Raw genomic sequence first — 15,186 nt, 5'->3', positions numbered from 1 at the left:
GAGAACAGTACTCTAGGTCAAAGTAGACCTGCCCCTCTGAGTTTCTGAGACTGTAATTTGATGGGAGTAGAAAGCCCTGCCTTTCTCTAAGGGACCAACCCGGGGTTCTAAGCTTCTGACCTTCTGGTTAGCAGCCCAACACATAACCACTGTACCACCCAGGGCTCCCCTTGCACAAGGATACACTGCCACCCAGCTCTGTGCTGTCGCTGCTATAGATTGTGGACAGACCACTGTGAGCCTCAGATTTCTCACTGCCTGGTTTTCAGAAGTAGATCACTGTGTTTTTCTACTAGTTCTTAACCTGGACGCTCCTCTGAAAAGAGTCCAGCATCATGGAGTATGCAGACCTCCCCTGACAGACAGGTGGGAGCTGCACTTAATGCGTATTGGCTGGAAATCGAAGCTGGGGCTCACACGTTAAAACAACAACAACACCGCCAACAATACAGACCCCTAAACCACCGGCCACCAAGTCAATTCTGACACATCGTGATCCTACAGGACAGAGCAGAACTCCTTTGGGGTTCCAACGCTGTAAATCTTACAGGAGGAGAAAGCCTCACCTTTCTCTCTCAGAGAGGCTGGTGGGTTCGAACTGCTAATCTTGCAATTAGCAACCCAACGCGTAATTCACTATGCCTGCCAGAGCTCCTCTGGGCTTCTCCATCGTTGCAAGAATTCTATCACGGAACCACCACTGCCTCCATCCGCATTATTCACAGAGACGGACACAAATTCTGGGCAATCGGTGATTGTCTTGGACGTTGACTGTGAAGCTAGCCTGGCAGAGGCAGCATGAAGGAAGTGGAAGGACTCGGTGATGGAGCGGGAAGCGTGGGGAGTGGCCCAGAGGGCGAAGGTCCTAGGGGAACACTGAGATGATGGCGATGACAAGTGCTGCACTAGCAGCTCTCGCCAGCAAAGGAGCCACAAAGCATGTGTCTCCCATGAAACCCTCCGTGGTGTCAGTCTCTTGGGAGACGGAAGCGGATCGCTACCAAATTATAATTGTAATATTAGAGGAGAAACCGCTTTGGAAAGTTAACTAGTTTGGGAAACTGAACCACAGAAAGGGTAGGCGACTTGCCCAAGATTACCCTGCTCCCCTCAGTGGGGGAATAGAGGAAAGCACAGGTGTCCCAGCTGGAGGTGAACGGCTTGACTTCACTGCTTCCTTCTAGAGTCTTCAGCTGAGAACAGCCTCCCAAGTCCAGGCCTGGTCTCAACCTGCCCCTCTTGCTATAATTTAAGCTCCTTCGATCCCTGGGGTGTAGTGGTGACTCGTTGGGCTGTGATAAACAGTTGAAGCCCAAGAACCCACAGCGGGGGCCACTATGAGTCAGCATTGACTCGATGGCAGTGAGTTTGGTTTTTTTTTTGGAGTTGCCTTTAAGGGAGCCCTGGTGCTGCTGTGAATTATGAGTTGGGCTGCTAACCGCAAGGTCAGCGGTTTGAACCCACAAGATGCTCCTAGTAGAAAGAAGAGGCTCTCTACTCCTGTAAAGTCTCGAAAACGTACAGGGGCAGTTCTAACCTGTCTTATGAGTGGGGGTGGATTGAGTAGTCTCTCATCTGGTTAGAGAGGCTGCTAGGAAAACTGCTACTTATTCTCTTAAGCTCCTTTCAGTTCCCTCTTTGCTCTGTCCACGACCGCTTCATCAGGCTGAGCCCTGGGCAGGACGAAGCAGAAGCAGTTTATAGACCCCCGATCTGGTTGTCTGTTTTAGCCTCAGCTTTGCAGTGCTGACTCACACTTAGCTCGGATCCTCCCTTGTCTACTCCCACTTTCTGTTCTGCCCTGCCCCTCAACCCGTTCCTTTCTTTCACTCAGCATCTTCTTTTTGCCTTCTCCCTCTTCTATTTTGCCCTCCCTGAGTCTCCTTTCCGAATTCCTCACTGTCTTCCTCTGCCGCCATCTGGCCTCCAGGCTAACTCTGACCCCTACCTTTCGTGCAGTCCAGCAGGTGCCAGCACCCAGCAGTTGGAGTGGGCACTTGTTCTAGATTCGGAAGAGGGCACCAAAGGACATGTCTGGGAGGGCCGGAGCCCATTAGCTGTGGGGAACATGTTCAAGCACTCTGTGCCATTGAAGGAAGCAGCCCTGGTGGCACAGTGGTTAGGCACTAATCATAAAGTCAGTAGTTCGAAACCACCAGCCTCCAGTCACCGGCTCAGAAACTCGCAGGGCAGCTCTGCTCTGTCCTATAGGGTGTCTGTGAGTCAGAATCCACTTGGTGGCAGTGAGTTTGGTCTTTGATTTGGTGCTTTTTCATAAGGCAAATGGCGGGGAACAGATTTAACCGACAGGTTGTAGATCTAAAGACAATCCCACGTGGATCATGCGAAACCCTGCAGCTTAGTATGTGGACTGGTAGGGGTGGCAGTCATGGGAGGGAGAATGGGGGGAAGGCCGCTCTGGGACCTACAATTGCATTTCCACCCAGAGAGCTAGATTCCCTGACTCGAAAGGCAGAACACTGAATGTATATTCCGTTTTATTTTCTTTGCTGTATCTGGCTCAGTAGTCTCCTAGAATGGCTTCCTTGACGGCTTCGCGTTTCTCTGAGGGTTTGAGAACCGCCTTGGGAAGGCCGCTGGACTCGGAGATGTTCAGTTGTAGGCAACGACCTGGAAGCACACAGTTATGCCACAGTCAGTAACTCGGCCCACCTCCCTCCTCTCCTTTCTTCAGGGGCCCCGGGTAAGCACGGTCCTGTACTAGGTATATTGAGAGCAGTAGTGGGCAGGAAGCCCGCTGTAGCAGTGAACGCACAGGCCTAGTCTCAGGACATAGGGGCAAGAACAAACTTCCAAGTGGCGAGGAACCGAGGCCATGCCACAAGCCTCTAGCACAGCGGTTCTCAACCTTCCTAACGCCGCGACCCTTTCATACAGTTCCTCATGGTGTGGTGAGCCCCCAACCATAACATTATCTCTGGTGCTACTTTATCACTAATCACCAAAGGGGTCACGACCCACAGGTTGAGAACCGCTGCTCTAGACGGTCTTTGAAGGCTGGAGGGAGATGGCTTGTGGGGCTTTACCACTAGTGCAGGCAATCTCACCTCACCCTCAAGCATTAGGTCAGGTGGCAAAACCACTCTTCAAAAGGTAGAGCAAATTCTCAGAAGGCCCTTAGAGCTTTTGAGAGACGGCGAGAGAGTCTGCTGTTCTGAAGCTGCTCCCCCCTCGGCTCTGACCGAGAACCACAGCGATATACGTCTGGTTCCAGCCTGCAGCCGTCACCATCCGACCCTAAGCTAGCAGCAGTGTGGTGGAGGCTGCTCAGGGGGCAGGTGAAGGGGGGAACTCAGGGGGCAGCATTACTGAGGGAAAGTGCCCTGTAGGGGGAGAGGAGGGGAGGGGAAACCAAGTGAATGTGATGAGGAAGATGATGGCTTCCCCCACCCAGGCCCAGCCGTTGTCCCCGCCTCCAGGCAGTGGGTAACCCTCCTGGTGACCCTCTGCCCACCCCTCACCCGAGATGACTCACATTATTTATCCAGGAGATGTAAGCAGAGACCCTGGTAAAGACAGTGGGCTTCCTGGCGACATTACAGCCCTGGCTGGACACGAAGCTGGTCACACCGTGTACCGTGTACTGGCCGTTCACCATGCAGTGGAGGGGTCCCCCGGAATCACCCTGCAGGGGGGAGAAACAGCATCTGAAAACCCCCTGATCCAGAGTTTGAGGGGCCTTTGTTTTGTGTTGTTCTCTCGCCCTGTCTCCCCGGGGTCCATTCCATCGGGGCTGGTGAAAAGTCCCCGCCATTCTAAAGCTCCGCTTCATACCCCACCTTCTTCATCGCCTCACCATCACATGCTTCTCGGCTTCCTTTCTAACAGCGACAGCACTTTCTTCCTCTCTGGCAGCACCTATGTCCCGGTCTGCGTTCAAACTGTGTCTGCCTCCCACGCACATCGGCGAGAGTCTCGAGACAGGAGCGAGGTCTTGTCGATGCTTTTTTTTCATTTCTAAAACTGCTAGCTCAGGACTTAGAACCCCTTAAGCTCCATGGCTTGTACTGACTTACGTTGGACCTGGGGTGGAGAGGAAGTGGGGCGCCCTGATAATTCCTTTATCCGCAGCGGTTTGGAAGCGAGTATGACAGGTAGTCGGCACCCACGAAACTAAACTGGGGTGAAGAGGAGGGAGCGCTTTCTGGGAAACCCGATGGATGAGGTCATAGTGTGGCACCTGGGTCTCGAATGCGAGCACCTGCATTTGCAGGCTACGGCTGGCTCCTCTGCTCCGGCACAGCTCCCGGCAGCCCACCACCCTACCCAGACAACTGGAAGGTATTTCTCTGGAGAATCTAACCAGATCAAGGGGCGAGACTGACAGTAGGGAGTGACACTGGCGGTCCCCTAAGAAAATTCGTACCCAGCCCGATCACTCGACAGAGAAGCCTACCACAGTCAAACCTCACTTAAGACGCCAAGCAACCAATCAGTCTTTACCATACGGCTCTGAAATAAGAACAGCGGGTCAAAAGGCACCAGCTGTCCAGAGAAACTCTCTGGCCTCCAGTATAGATGAAAGCAATAGACTAATACAAAAAGCAACACTGTGCAGGTAGAAGAACAGGAGCGATAAAATGACCATTATTATGATATCCACGACACAAGAACAACATCCCCTAAACAGAACACTCAGAGAGCAAAAAGAGCCTCCAGACATTATAAACAGGATAGCAGAAATGAACATTTGGAACAAGCAAACAAAATAAAGGGGAAATAAAAACAGAAAACTCCCCGCCAGTCAGTGGATGCTGACTCACAGTGACCCCATAGGGCAGGGTAGAACTGCCTCTCTCGGTCTCTGAGACCAATTCTACTATGCAGAAAGCCCCGTCTTTCCCACCAAAGGGGAAATAAATGTGAATGATGGAAAACGGAAAGGAGGAAATCAGTAACCCAAACTTAAACACCCTTCTCAGAATCAAAGGTCTGGAGTTTACAGATTGAAAAAGCCAACAAAGTGCCCCTCACGGTAAATGCCAACAGACTGGAGCCACAACACAACTCGGAAGTCAAGAGAAGGTAAAACAGGCCACCACTTAGAAAAGCGTAGTGAGAGAGGCCTGGGGCTGGGTTAGCGAGCGGTCCAGGAGTACGAGTGAAGCTAAGGAAAAAGGCAAGGCAATAATGAACTTCAGGAGAAACAAAAACATTACGCAGGAAAGGAAAAGTAATTCTCGAATACCAGTACAGGATTTAGTTCTGAAGAGTACGTTACATAATCCTAATAAAGACAATATAGATCTAACCAAAATTACTTGGGTGATCAGGGTGGGGCTGGGAAAGACCATGTCTGTCTGGAGGTTGTGGGAGCGTGTGTGTGTGTGTGTGTGTGTGTGTGTGTGTAAAAAAGTGTGTGTATGTGTATGTGTGTATGTGTAAAGAGGAGCGTGATCTCTATCTTCCGTGACGCCTGAAGGGAAAAATGAAATAACAATATAAGTGTATATATATCTCAGAGAGAAATGGAGGTAGACACTAAAAAATCCCCCAAAAACAGCCAAAAGAGTTGGAAGTGGTCACCTCTGGGGAGGAATCACAGAGGCGATGATCTTTTCCCATTATTAAGCAGCGTACTTTGAGTTCCAATTTAATTTAATAATAGAGCTTTTGATCGAAATCAACCTTTAAAAAGAACAAGATCTAGGGGAAGGGACCTGAACTTCAAAGTAGAGACAGTCCTTTTCAGAGGAGCTAGCAACACCCAGTGCTAACAGCTTCTTTATATTTTTTCAGGGGAGAGCGTGCACGCAGTCCCCCACTCCATAGACTATGCAGTGGCGTTTCCCCCATTTGGGGGAAATCGCAGGGTCAGCACACCCGGAGTGCAATGGGTGAGCCTTGGCCCCTAACAACTTCTTGAGAACAGATGTTTTCTTTCGCGATGGTGCTCAAGACAATAGAACAACCGAGAGCTCTCCCACCCACATGCCAATGGTGAGTTAGAGCCGTACTGGAAAACCCAGTCCCGGATGAATCAATTCCCCATCCTACGAACTGGATCTTCGAGCAAAGTGAAGGGAGTCATATGCCACGTGGTCATTACTGTATCAACCAGGGGTCTCCAGTCTCAGCTTACCATCAGTGTCTCTGAGGACATTCCTTCTCCCATTCCCACGAAATTACTCCAGTTGGGAGCAACCACGCCTTACTGTCAGCAGTTCACCTGCCTCCTGGTTCATAGTTATAATAATAATAATAAAATATAGTGTGGGACGCCTTCTAACTCCTAGCTACCCGACCTACAGACTCTTGCTGTTCGAAGCCAGCTCCCTCTGTGCCCTTTGATTCCACCTCTCCCTTCTCTGGGACTCTGTGTCATATTCTCCACGCAGGCAAATCTTTTCACATCTCCGCAGGTAGAAAGAAGTAAGTACTTCTCCTTTGGGCCACCTTATCTTCCTATGCATATCTTTACTGTCACATTCAACCGCATCGTGTTCCAATCGTCTTTCTATCATGTCCCTGCCGTTCACCAACACCCAGACGATGGGCTGCAGGCCCAGCTTTCGAGGTGGGGGCTTTGAGCGAGATGAACTTTAAGATCCTCTCAACGATCAGATTCTGTGAGCAAAGCGTTAGAGGCATCCATCACCCTCACGGCAGAGCAGAAGGGTGGATCCGGGCCTGGGGGTAGGATTGAGCAGGAGTCGGAAGGTGAAGAGAGCGTGGCGTGGGAGGCAGAGGAGCAGGGAGGTCTGGGCAAGGCTTAGGACAACTCCCCTGCGTGTTTACCTGGCATCCAGAGCGAATCCCATCTCCACCAGCGCACACCATGGTGTTCTTCACGGTTGAGCCCCAATAGGAGGAGCTGGAGCAGGTGGCGTAGTCCACGGTGGGCAGGTAAGCCTGCTGCAGGGTCTGGGCCAGCTGCCCATTGGCTGCATAGGGTACATGACATTGGAGAATGAGCCCCAGATGTCCAGGGGCACCGTCGCCACACTCTCAACCCTCCTCAAACTCTGGTGAGAGCCCAACGGCGGGGGGGCATCTTCTCTTTGGTCACACAGCCTCGTCACGGACCTCTCCCTCACGTCTCTCTTTTGATGGCACCTCCAGGTCCCTTCTTCTTGGGTGCCATCCTTGACTGTTCCCTCTAAGCTCCAAACCACCAGTCCCCCTCCTGCCCATTTTCACCCCTGAATTAGAAAATTAGAACGGTGTTATTTGTTGATAACTTATCTGCCGCCGCCTCCCCGCACCTGCCCAGCTTCCTCTTTACAAAGTAAGTTCCAGAAAGCAGAACTAGGACTGTGTGCTCTTGTTTTTATTTCTTAGCAGCTCTTTGAACTTGTCAAAGCCTTGGCCCATATATTATTTCTTTTGACCTTTGCCTCTGCCCTTTCACGTTATAGATTGGGACCTTGAAGCACAATGGCATCAATGCACTGAGAGCAGAGCAGCAGCAGCAACAGCAGCAGCAGCATGTTTTTCTCTCTCTCTCTGCTTGAGGTTTGCCCAGTAGGGTGACTGCACACCACAAGCACACACACACCCTCCTCCCCTTCAGAAGTTCCAATGCTGCCGGGTACCTAATGGACTTCTGAGTCAGGTCTAAAGGTTTTCTTCTCCTTGCCTGCTCATAGCCCTCCCACCTGTCCATGTAATCGGAATGATATTCCGCACCAGAAATCATCACAGGATGACCAGAAGAGAGTTGAGGCCTCCTCTGGGTCTCCCTTATCTGGACCCACCGCTACCTCTGTGCAGCCTGCCAGTCCATAGCCTGTAGACGCAGCAAGGTGGTGAACTGACCACCCAAGTGGGCATCAAGATACCTCCGTTCGGGCTTCAGCTTTGCATTAACCAGCCATGTGATCTTGTACTGGGCCCTTCCTTTCACCGGATTGTTGTATCCTCACGGACAAAAGGAGAGGCCGGCACAGAAGGATGAGCCCAGGTAGTTAAGCACTGGGCTCAGCTACTAGCAGTTCTCTGAACCCACCATGGGAGCAGGATGTGGCAATCTGTTTCCATAGAGATTTCACCCTTGGGAACCCAATGGGGCGTCCTCCTCTGCCCTACAGGGTCACTATGAGTCTGAATCAACTCAACAGCCATCAGGTTTGGTACAGTGCACAAGAATTTTTTGAGTTCTAAGGATCAAGAAATCTTTGACTTGACAACCCCACCTTCCGTTCTTAGCCCGGTAAAATGTACCAGTTGTTTGATCTGTGGTTCCTTTGGCTCCTGCGCTCTTGGAGCAAATACCTAAGATCACAGGAAAATGTGCCCCAGAAGTTGAACTGCCTTATCACGTTCCCCATGGTGGATGGTGCCAACGCGGGCAACTTACTCCTGGTCCTGCCCCAGCCTGTGATGTAGCAAGGGGTGTTGTTAGGCAGGATGGTTCCTTCCGGGGGCAGAACACCCAGCTGGACGTAGCTGTTGAGAGAAACGCTCTTGGCCAGGCGGAGCAGGGCGATGTCATAGCTGTAGGAGGAAAGGAGACGGCTCATGGCTGGGGTCAGGCTTTCCCAAAGGTCACAGCTCTGTCTTCTCTAAGCCTCGGTGTCTCCATGGGGTTGGGAACCAAGACTTTGAAGATGGAGGGTGGTGACTTGCTGAACCTCAATTTTGAGGGAATTTGTCCTTTGTGTTATAGGACATCCTATATACTAATTAGCATCACCTGCTGGGGGACCTTGGTATTGCAGCCTAGTGCTGGCGGCCACCCAGGGGAGTGGAGCTTAAATCTTCCAGCAGTGAATGGGATGGGAAAAATAGAGCGGAGCTATTTGGAGGGCAGAGAAGAGTCCTCAACAAATTAACATGCATCCAGGCAGGCTCTCAAAGTTCTGGAGAACCACTGAATCACTTAAGTCCACCCCACCACCCCAGCTCCCCCAGCCCCACCCACACTGCAAAATTGACCACCAGTTTAATGATTTCCTTTTCAAAACGCTGCAATTCAGTCTTGCAAGAGGGTTTCCACATTACGATCCACTTTAAGACATTTAAATTTTTGGATGAAGTCTATCTTATAATGCGAATAATGAATAGCAATAAAAAAATAAGCCATAAAGCCAGAAATTCTACAAAAAAAGGAGACTTAGCGAAGCCAAGCATGCAGCACAGCCTAGCTGTAAGAGCCCCAATAAAATGATTAAACAACACCCCCCCACACACACACACAAAAACAGAACAAAACAAAAAAAACACCCCAAACTCTCAAGCCTGCTAAAATCTACTTCTCAACACCCTCCTGGACAATTGTGCCAGCTCATTGCCTCCCACCAAGACACTGAGCCCTTTCCTTGACTCAGCTGGGCCCCTGGGCCAAAGGCCAAGCCATGAGCCACAAACTTGGTTTTACAAGTCAATACCTGGACCCTTAGGGTAAGTGTGAAGCCACGCCCCTCACGACCCACCCGGTGGCCTGCCCCCTCCCAGCCCGGGGCCGGCCTTCCTTGCTCCTACCCTGCAGCCACGTTGTTGCTATTCCAGTAGGGATGCACCACGATTCTCTGCACGTTCACGTACTGCTCGGTGCCATCGTTCTGGCTCAGGTTGTGATCCCCGACCACCACGCGGAAGGTCATTGAGCTGGAGTGGGAAGAGGACGCTCTGAGACCGGAGGTGACCCAAACCATTCTTTCCCCACGGAGAGGACGTGGGAAAGCCATCCTACACCTTCCCTGCCAGGCTGGCACTCATCTGTTCTGATCCAGGCACCAGAGGAGCAAGCAACCGTCGCTCTTGGCCCCTCATTCGTACCAGCTTCATTTCCCTGCAAGAAGCTAACCCCCACAGGCTGCGTTTCTCCTCACTGAGAGAGGAGGGTCCAACCCTAAGTGGAATGATGGCACTCGCCCCACGGGAAGATTCTGAGGGAAATGGAAGCTTCTAGACAGGTAGTTGATCGTTAACACGCGGCTCATGAACCACTAGCAGCAGTGGCAGCAGCGGCATCTGGGGACCGGTTAGACATGTCTGTACCCCGCCCCCCCAAATCAGAAACTCCACTGGGTGGGCTCTAATGCCGTCCGGGTCATTCTGATGCATGCTCAACTTTGAGAGTCATTGTCCAAGACAAATATGATACAATAATTCCCAGCCCGACGCTGACTAAATATTCACTCGGTTCTCATAAAGACTCTACAAAACAGGTATGAGTACCCTGTTTTAAAGATAAGAGAATGGGGGCATAGAGAAACTAAGTTTCCCAGAGTTACCTAGCTAACACATGGAATGGGGTTTCAGCCAGAACTCACTAGGCAGTCCAATGGGTACTTTTCATGAGAACGCAAATGGGGAATCTACATTCCATGTTATAAATGAGGCCACGGGAAGGTTTTCCTCAAGAAGGATTGACACACAGGTCCTTGCTCTGTCAGGGGCTCACCTGTCCTTGCTCACCTGTCCACACAATGAGCAGCTGTCATCACCCAGTTCTGCCTAATGAGGGTCCCTCCGCAGGTATGATACCAGGAACCTCCGGACAGGTACTGAAGGGAAATCTAGAAAGGAAGGGGAGAAGGCTTGGTGTGTCTCAAAAGGGTTGGCCCCAGAATACATTTTACCTCCTTCAGTTCCTGGCACCTCTCTAAACAGGCTCCAGCTGTACGGGCTAGAGATGGCAAATGGGTCTCATGTGACTTGTTATGGCCTGGCTGGTTGGTAGCGCAGGGTGGAGATACTTCCGCAGGTCAGTAGGAAAGCGGGCTTAGTGCCCCTCTCCAAGGTTCTGAAAACACACTCCGTCCTGCCCCCCCAACCCCCCTCCCGCCGCCCTCGTCTCGGGACATCATTGAAGTGTTCCATTTGTATCTCACATCTCCCCCTTGCAACGCCATATATTACACAATTGTCTGCTCCTGAATTCCTGAATCTCAGGTCTCCGGCTTTCATCAATGAAATTTAGTACTAATCATAGTGGCTCCTCTGTACCTGTCAGGAGAAGACGGGGCTTTCTACTCTCGTAAAGAGTTAAGAGTTTCAGAAGCACACGGGGACAGTTCCCCCTTGTCCTATAGGGTTGCTGTGAGTCAGCATCAACTCGATGGCAGGTTTTTTTGTGTTTTTTTTGTCTCTAAGTGCAGCTATTTACCAGTGACACTGGCAGTTTCATTCATTTGAATTTGCTTAAATCAGGGCCCAGCTGCCCTGTTATGAAAGTGGAACCTCTTTAAATAGTCAAATAAGTAACTTGTTCTACTTGGGGGTGGTGGTGCAAGTGCAGGAGTGGTGTATATGTGTATGTGATCTGAGGGGCTGATCTGGCACCCAGTTGTGCAAGTGTGACAAGTGTATACTTCTAACCCTTGTGTATACATGTATACATGCTAGGTGTCTACCTGTGTAACTGAGGGGGGGTGGTGTCCGGCTGAATAAGTGCATGTAGTGGAGGTTTAGCTCCCCTTCTCCGAGCTCTGTTCTTTGAGGCTGTCTAGGCCTGGCCCCGTCTGTCTTTGTGCCCAGAACCCAGGGTCCTTGTTCATAAACACACCGGTTTTGCACATCGGAGCACAGGCCACTCTTCTTCCAATGCCTGGCCTGCTGTCAGGCTGTGAGGGAGCACCCACCTGAGAGGGCCAGGAATTCCTCCTGGACTCGGTCCCTCCAACGACCCGGGCATTGGTTTCCAGAAAGTCCTGGGCGCTGTGCCCTTTGTGGGACAACAGAAAAGTACATGATGAGTAAGTGTGGGTGTGGGGGGAGGTCAGATGCGCAGGCATTCCCCCCCTGAGGGCGATAAGTTGCCAGACTGCAGGGGGCCCTGCTCCCTGCTGCTGGAGTCAATGGACAAGCTCCTGTAGGAGGAGTTCACATCCCACTGATAATGGTCTCTATCCGTTGAGCCAGGAACAAGTCAAACTGGCTCTGTGACATCCAAAGTTAGGCTGCCATCCTGTATCTACCATCCGCCCATCTTGTCCCTAGACCACCTCCTCTCATTGCTGTATAACCTATAGCGCAACCCCTTCCTGTGACGTATGTTTTTACCTGTAATTAGTGGGCTTGCACGCCCAAAAGGTATATAGGCCTGGGTCAACAATAGAGATCTCGCTCGCTGGCCTCCGTCCTCCTCTCTCTGGTCTCTCCCTCCCTGGCCTCTCTTCTCCCTCTCCTCTCCTGTCCTCTCTCCCTGTTCCCTTTCCCGTCCTCCTTCCCTTCCTCTCTTTCCATTTGGACCACCAAGCGGGGCTGAGGTGAGCAATGCTACATTGTAATGTGTCTGACTGCATTATTGTAATATCTCTTCTCTACCTCTCATGCTCTCGGTGACTTTAATATAATATTTATATAGCTCAACCGTACAATTGTGCATATTGAACCCACGATTAGTGGTGGGGGGCTGGCCTCCCACCCCCACAACTTTATACTACACATGGGGTCAGCTTGGGGGCGAGGAGAGGGGGTGGAAGGAGAGTTCTGCTTTGAGGGTGTTCGCCTGGCTGCCCATTCACAACTCCCCTCAAAACGCCAGAGACCCAGCGATGCACTCCCTGGTCACTTTGTTGTTAAGCATAGTTTTATTGGTATATACTTCACATGTCATCCAATGTAATCATTTGATCATATTAGGAAGATTTGTGCAATCATCACCACAATCAGTCTCAGGACATTTTCTTCTACCCATGTCAGCTCTCCATTCCCCCCACCCTCCCCTGCCATGCCCTCAGGCAACTTTCAATCCAGTTACAGTCTCTATAGAGCCACCCATCCTGGATTTCAGTACAGAACAGCAAGCAAAACACAAACAGGAAGCAACCAGACAAACAAAGAGAAGAGAAGCCCAGATCCCATGAGGAGACTTCTCTTTGCTTCCTGGATCAGCGACCTGCCACCTGGGGTGGGCTGGACCTTTCCCCTCAAGGACTTCTGGAGAGTCAAGTTTTTGCTAGATGTACAGATTGAGTGCACCACTCCTCCCTGAGATAGGGAGCAGGCCTAAGCTTAGGGACAGCTTTCTGACCTCCTGTTCCAACCCCGCGTCCTATAGAACCTTGGCCAGATGATCCACTTACCATAAAGGACCAGGGTGGCAAACACCAGGAAGCGCAGCATGTTGCCAGCAGAGTAGACCACTGGCCCTTGGCTGCACCAAGCCCTCTTTATACCCCTCTTATCAGCAGCTTTGCTGGCCTTCGTCTGGCCAGCTGGCAGTGCCGCGGGGAGAAGGCAGGGAAAACCACAGGTGACATGGAAATACAAATGAAAAGGTTTCTTTTCAAGTAAACTCATTTATCTGCTGTTCAAAGACAGAGCAAGGCCAGGGCACCATTCATCATCTGCTTTGAGTTGAAAAGCATCCAGCAAACGCTTTCTCAGAAATAAGACGGAGGACCGGAACTGGCCTTCCCTTGGACGGCCTCCCCTTCAACGTCCACCACTGCCTCACCGGCCCCCTTGGTGGCAACTGTGCCATAGGGTAGTCAGAGTGAAGGGCTGGCGTTTAGCCTGTCAATCAGGTGGCAGCTTGATGACCTCCTTTGGAGGCGAGACGGAGATAGATAGCTTACTGGAGGTGGGCCCACACACATACATAGCCCCATCCCACTTCACCTGCCTGCTGTCGAGTCACCCAGAGAGCTCCTGGAGCCACACTGCGACCTGTGAGAGTGCCGAGATGCTTTCACCACCACCGGATCCACAAGCCTTTTCACCCACCGGCCTGTGATCCTCCTGCATTCGGCATCATTACACGTGCTGCGTGAGTCTGAAGAGGAATTCATGGACTCGTATGGGGACTTACGGGCTAATATCAGATTTATGGATTTGATCTGGACTGGCCTGGGACATTTTCTCAATATACAACTGCTCTTTGATATAAAGCTCTCTCTTACATACATGAGTGTCAATGAATTTGTTTCTCTAATCACCCCGGGCTAACACAGACAGCCTCTATCATCATTTCCCATCTCTGTGCCTCCTCTGGTAAGAAAGGAGATCATTCTAGACACAGAAGGAGGAGCTCTCAGCCACCCATGTGCAGCAGAATGAGACACTGCCGCGTCCTGAGTGCGTTTGAGGACATTGTCATAGCAACTCTGCCAACCCATCTCATCAATGCATAAAGCTTAGCCCATGACACCACGTGCTCCAAAAGGGTGGGCATTCAAAGGCAAGGTCAATGCCACAGCCATCTCTGAACCTGACACTCTGCTTTGGGCCAAACCCAGAGAGGTCCATCTGTGTTTACGCAAAAGCCAAGCTCTTCAGGCCTCACTGAAGCCCTGACAGCCTACCCGCAATCAACATAACCAGACTCACCCCCGTGCTTACGTCAGGCCCATTCACATTTTTAGTTTTAGGGTTAATCATAGGTAGTGGCCGGAGTTGAAATTCTTTCTAAGAAATTCCAATCCTAAGAACATATCCTTTGGAAACAGATGCAACCACCAAAATAAATATACGAGGATGTGAGTTATAATTCATGATCACACAAACCTGGGGGGAAAGTCTTCGTCAGGAAGGAAGGTTAAATAAGATCGGCCTAGTCATATTAAGGAATGCAATGCAGTTTTTAAAAAGAATGACTTAGGCTTAAATGGACTGACAGGGGAAAGTGCCCTTGTTATAAGGGAAGAGAGCAAATTGCAAATAGTATGGTTTCTGTGTATGGGTATATATATATATTCATATAAACTTCTCAAAGAATTTATTATAAACTACAAGGGGGACCCCCTCCCAAAACAGAATTATTTTCAAACTATGTATTTAATTCTTTTTTTTACAAAACAACCGTATCACCTTCAAATACTCTCCATCCCACTTAATACATTTGTCAAATCTGCGATTCCATTCTTGGAAACGGTTTTCAAACTCATGTTTGGGTGACTGACAGCACCTCCCTTTTTTCCTTCATCTCTTCTACTTTGTCAAATCACTGTCCTTTATGTCCCTCTTTGTTTGTGGAAACAAAAAGAAGTCGCACTGAGTGAGGTCAGGTGAGTAAGGTGTGTGGGGCAAAAGAGGCATGCTGGGTTTTTTTTTGCCAAAAACTGGTGTGCTGAGATGGTTGTGTGAGCAGGTGCACTACTGGGGTGGCAAAACCAGTCCCCCGTCTGCCACAAATTAGGCTTCTTTGTTGCACACTATTACATAATCTTTTCAGAACCTCTAAATAGAAATATTAATTAATAGTCTGACCTGCTGGCTCAAACTCCAAGTCAACATTTTCGTCTGTTCAGGAAGTTGACAGACATCCAGAATGAG

At 50.4% G+C, this 15,186-nt stretch overlaps 1 protein-coding gene and 1 non-coding gene across 2 annotated transcripts; both read right to left on the bottom strand.

Annotated features, from left to right (window-relative positions):
* Positions 1 to 2,480: 2,480 nt before the first annotated feature.
* CELA1 (chymotrypsin like elastase 1) lies at positions 2,481 to 13,062 on the bottom strand. The gene is made up of 8 exons (XM_045287347.1): positions 12,996 to 13,062; positions 11,550 to 11,632; positions 10,384 to 10,484; positions 9,445 to 9,570; positions 8,321 to 8,457; positions 6,760 to 6,905; positions 3,497 to 3,646; positions 2,481 to 2,631 (listed from the first exon to the last, which is right to left on the bottom strand). The coding sequence occupies exons 1-8, from the start codon at positions 13,033 to 13,035 to the stop codon at positions 2,614 to 2,616; spliced, it is 801 nt and encodes a 266-aa protein (XP_045143282.1). The 5' UTR covers positions 13,036 to 13,062; the 3' UTR covers positions 2,481 to 2,613.
* LOC115868567 lies at positions 5,758 to 5,915 on the bottom strand. The gene has a single exon (XR_004045668.1). It is a non-coding gene; the product is annotated as a U1 spliceosomal RNA (small nuclear RNA).
* Positions 13,063 to 15,186: the final 2,124 nt, after the last annotated feature.

Source organism: Echinops telfairi, unplaced genomic scaffold (genome assembly GCF_000313985.2).
Source record: "Echinops telfairi isolate 266 unplaced genomic scaffold, ASM31398v2 ScPeMD7_12;HRSCAF=54, whole genome shotgun sequence".
Classification (NCBI taxonomy): domain Eukaryota; kingdom Metazoa; phylum Chordata; class Mammalia; order Afrosoricida; family Tenrecidae; genus Echinops; species Echinops telfairi.
The sequence above is the reverse complement of the archived record's forward strand: the minus strand, read 5'-3'. Positions and strand labels throughout refer to the sequence as shown.

Coding starts and splice junctions, on each gene's coding strand:
- CELA1 (XM_045287347.1), bottom strand. CDS start 13,035: ATGCTGCGCTTCCTGGTGTTTGCCACCCTGGTCCTTTATG. Junction 9,571..10,383: donor GCTGCTCATTGTGTGGACAG/GTGAGCAAGGAC, acceptor TTCCCACTCCAG/CTCAATGACCTTCCGCGTGG. Junction 8,458..9,444: donor AGCAACAACGTGGCTGCAGG/GTAGGAGCAAGG, acceptor TTCCTCCTACAG/CTATGACATCGCCCTGCTCC.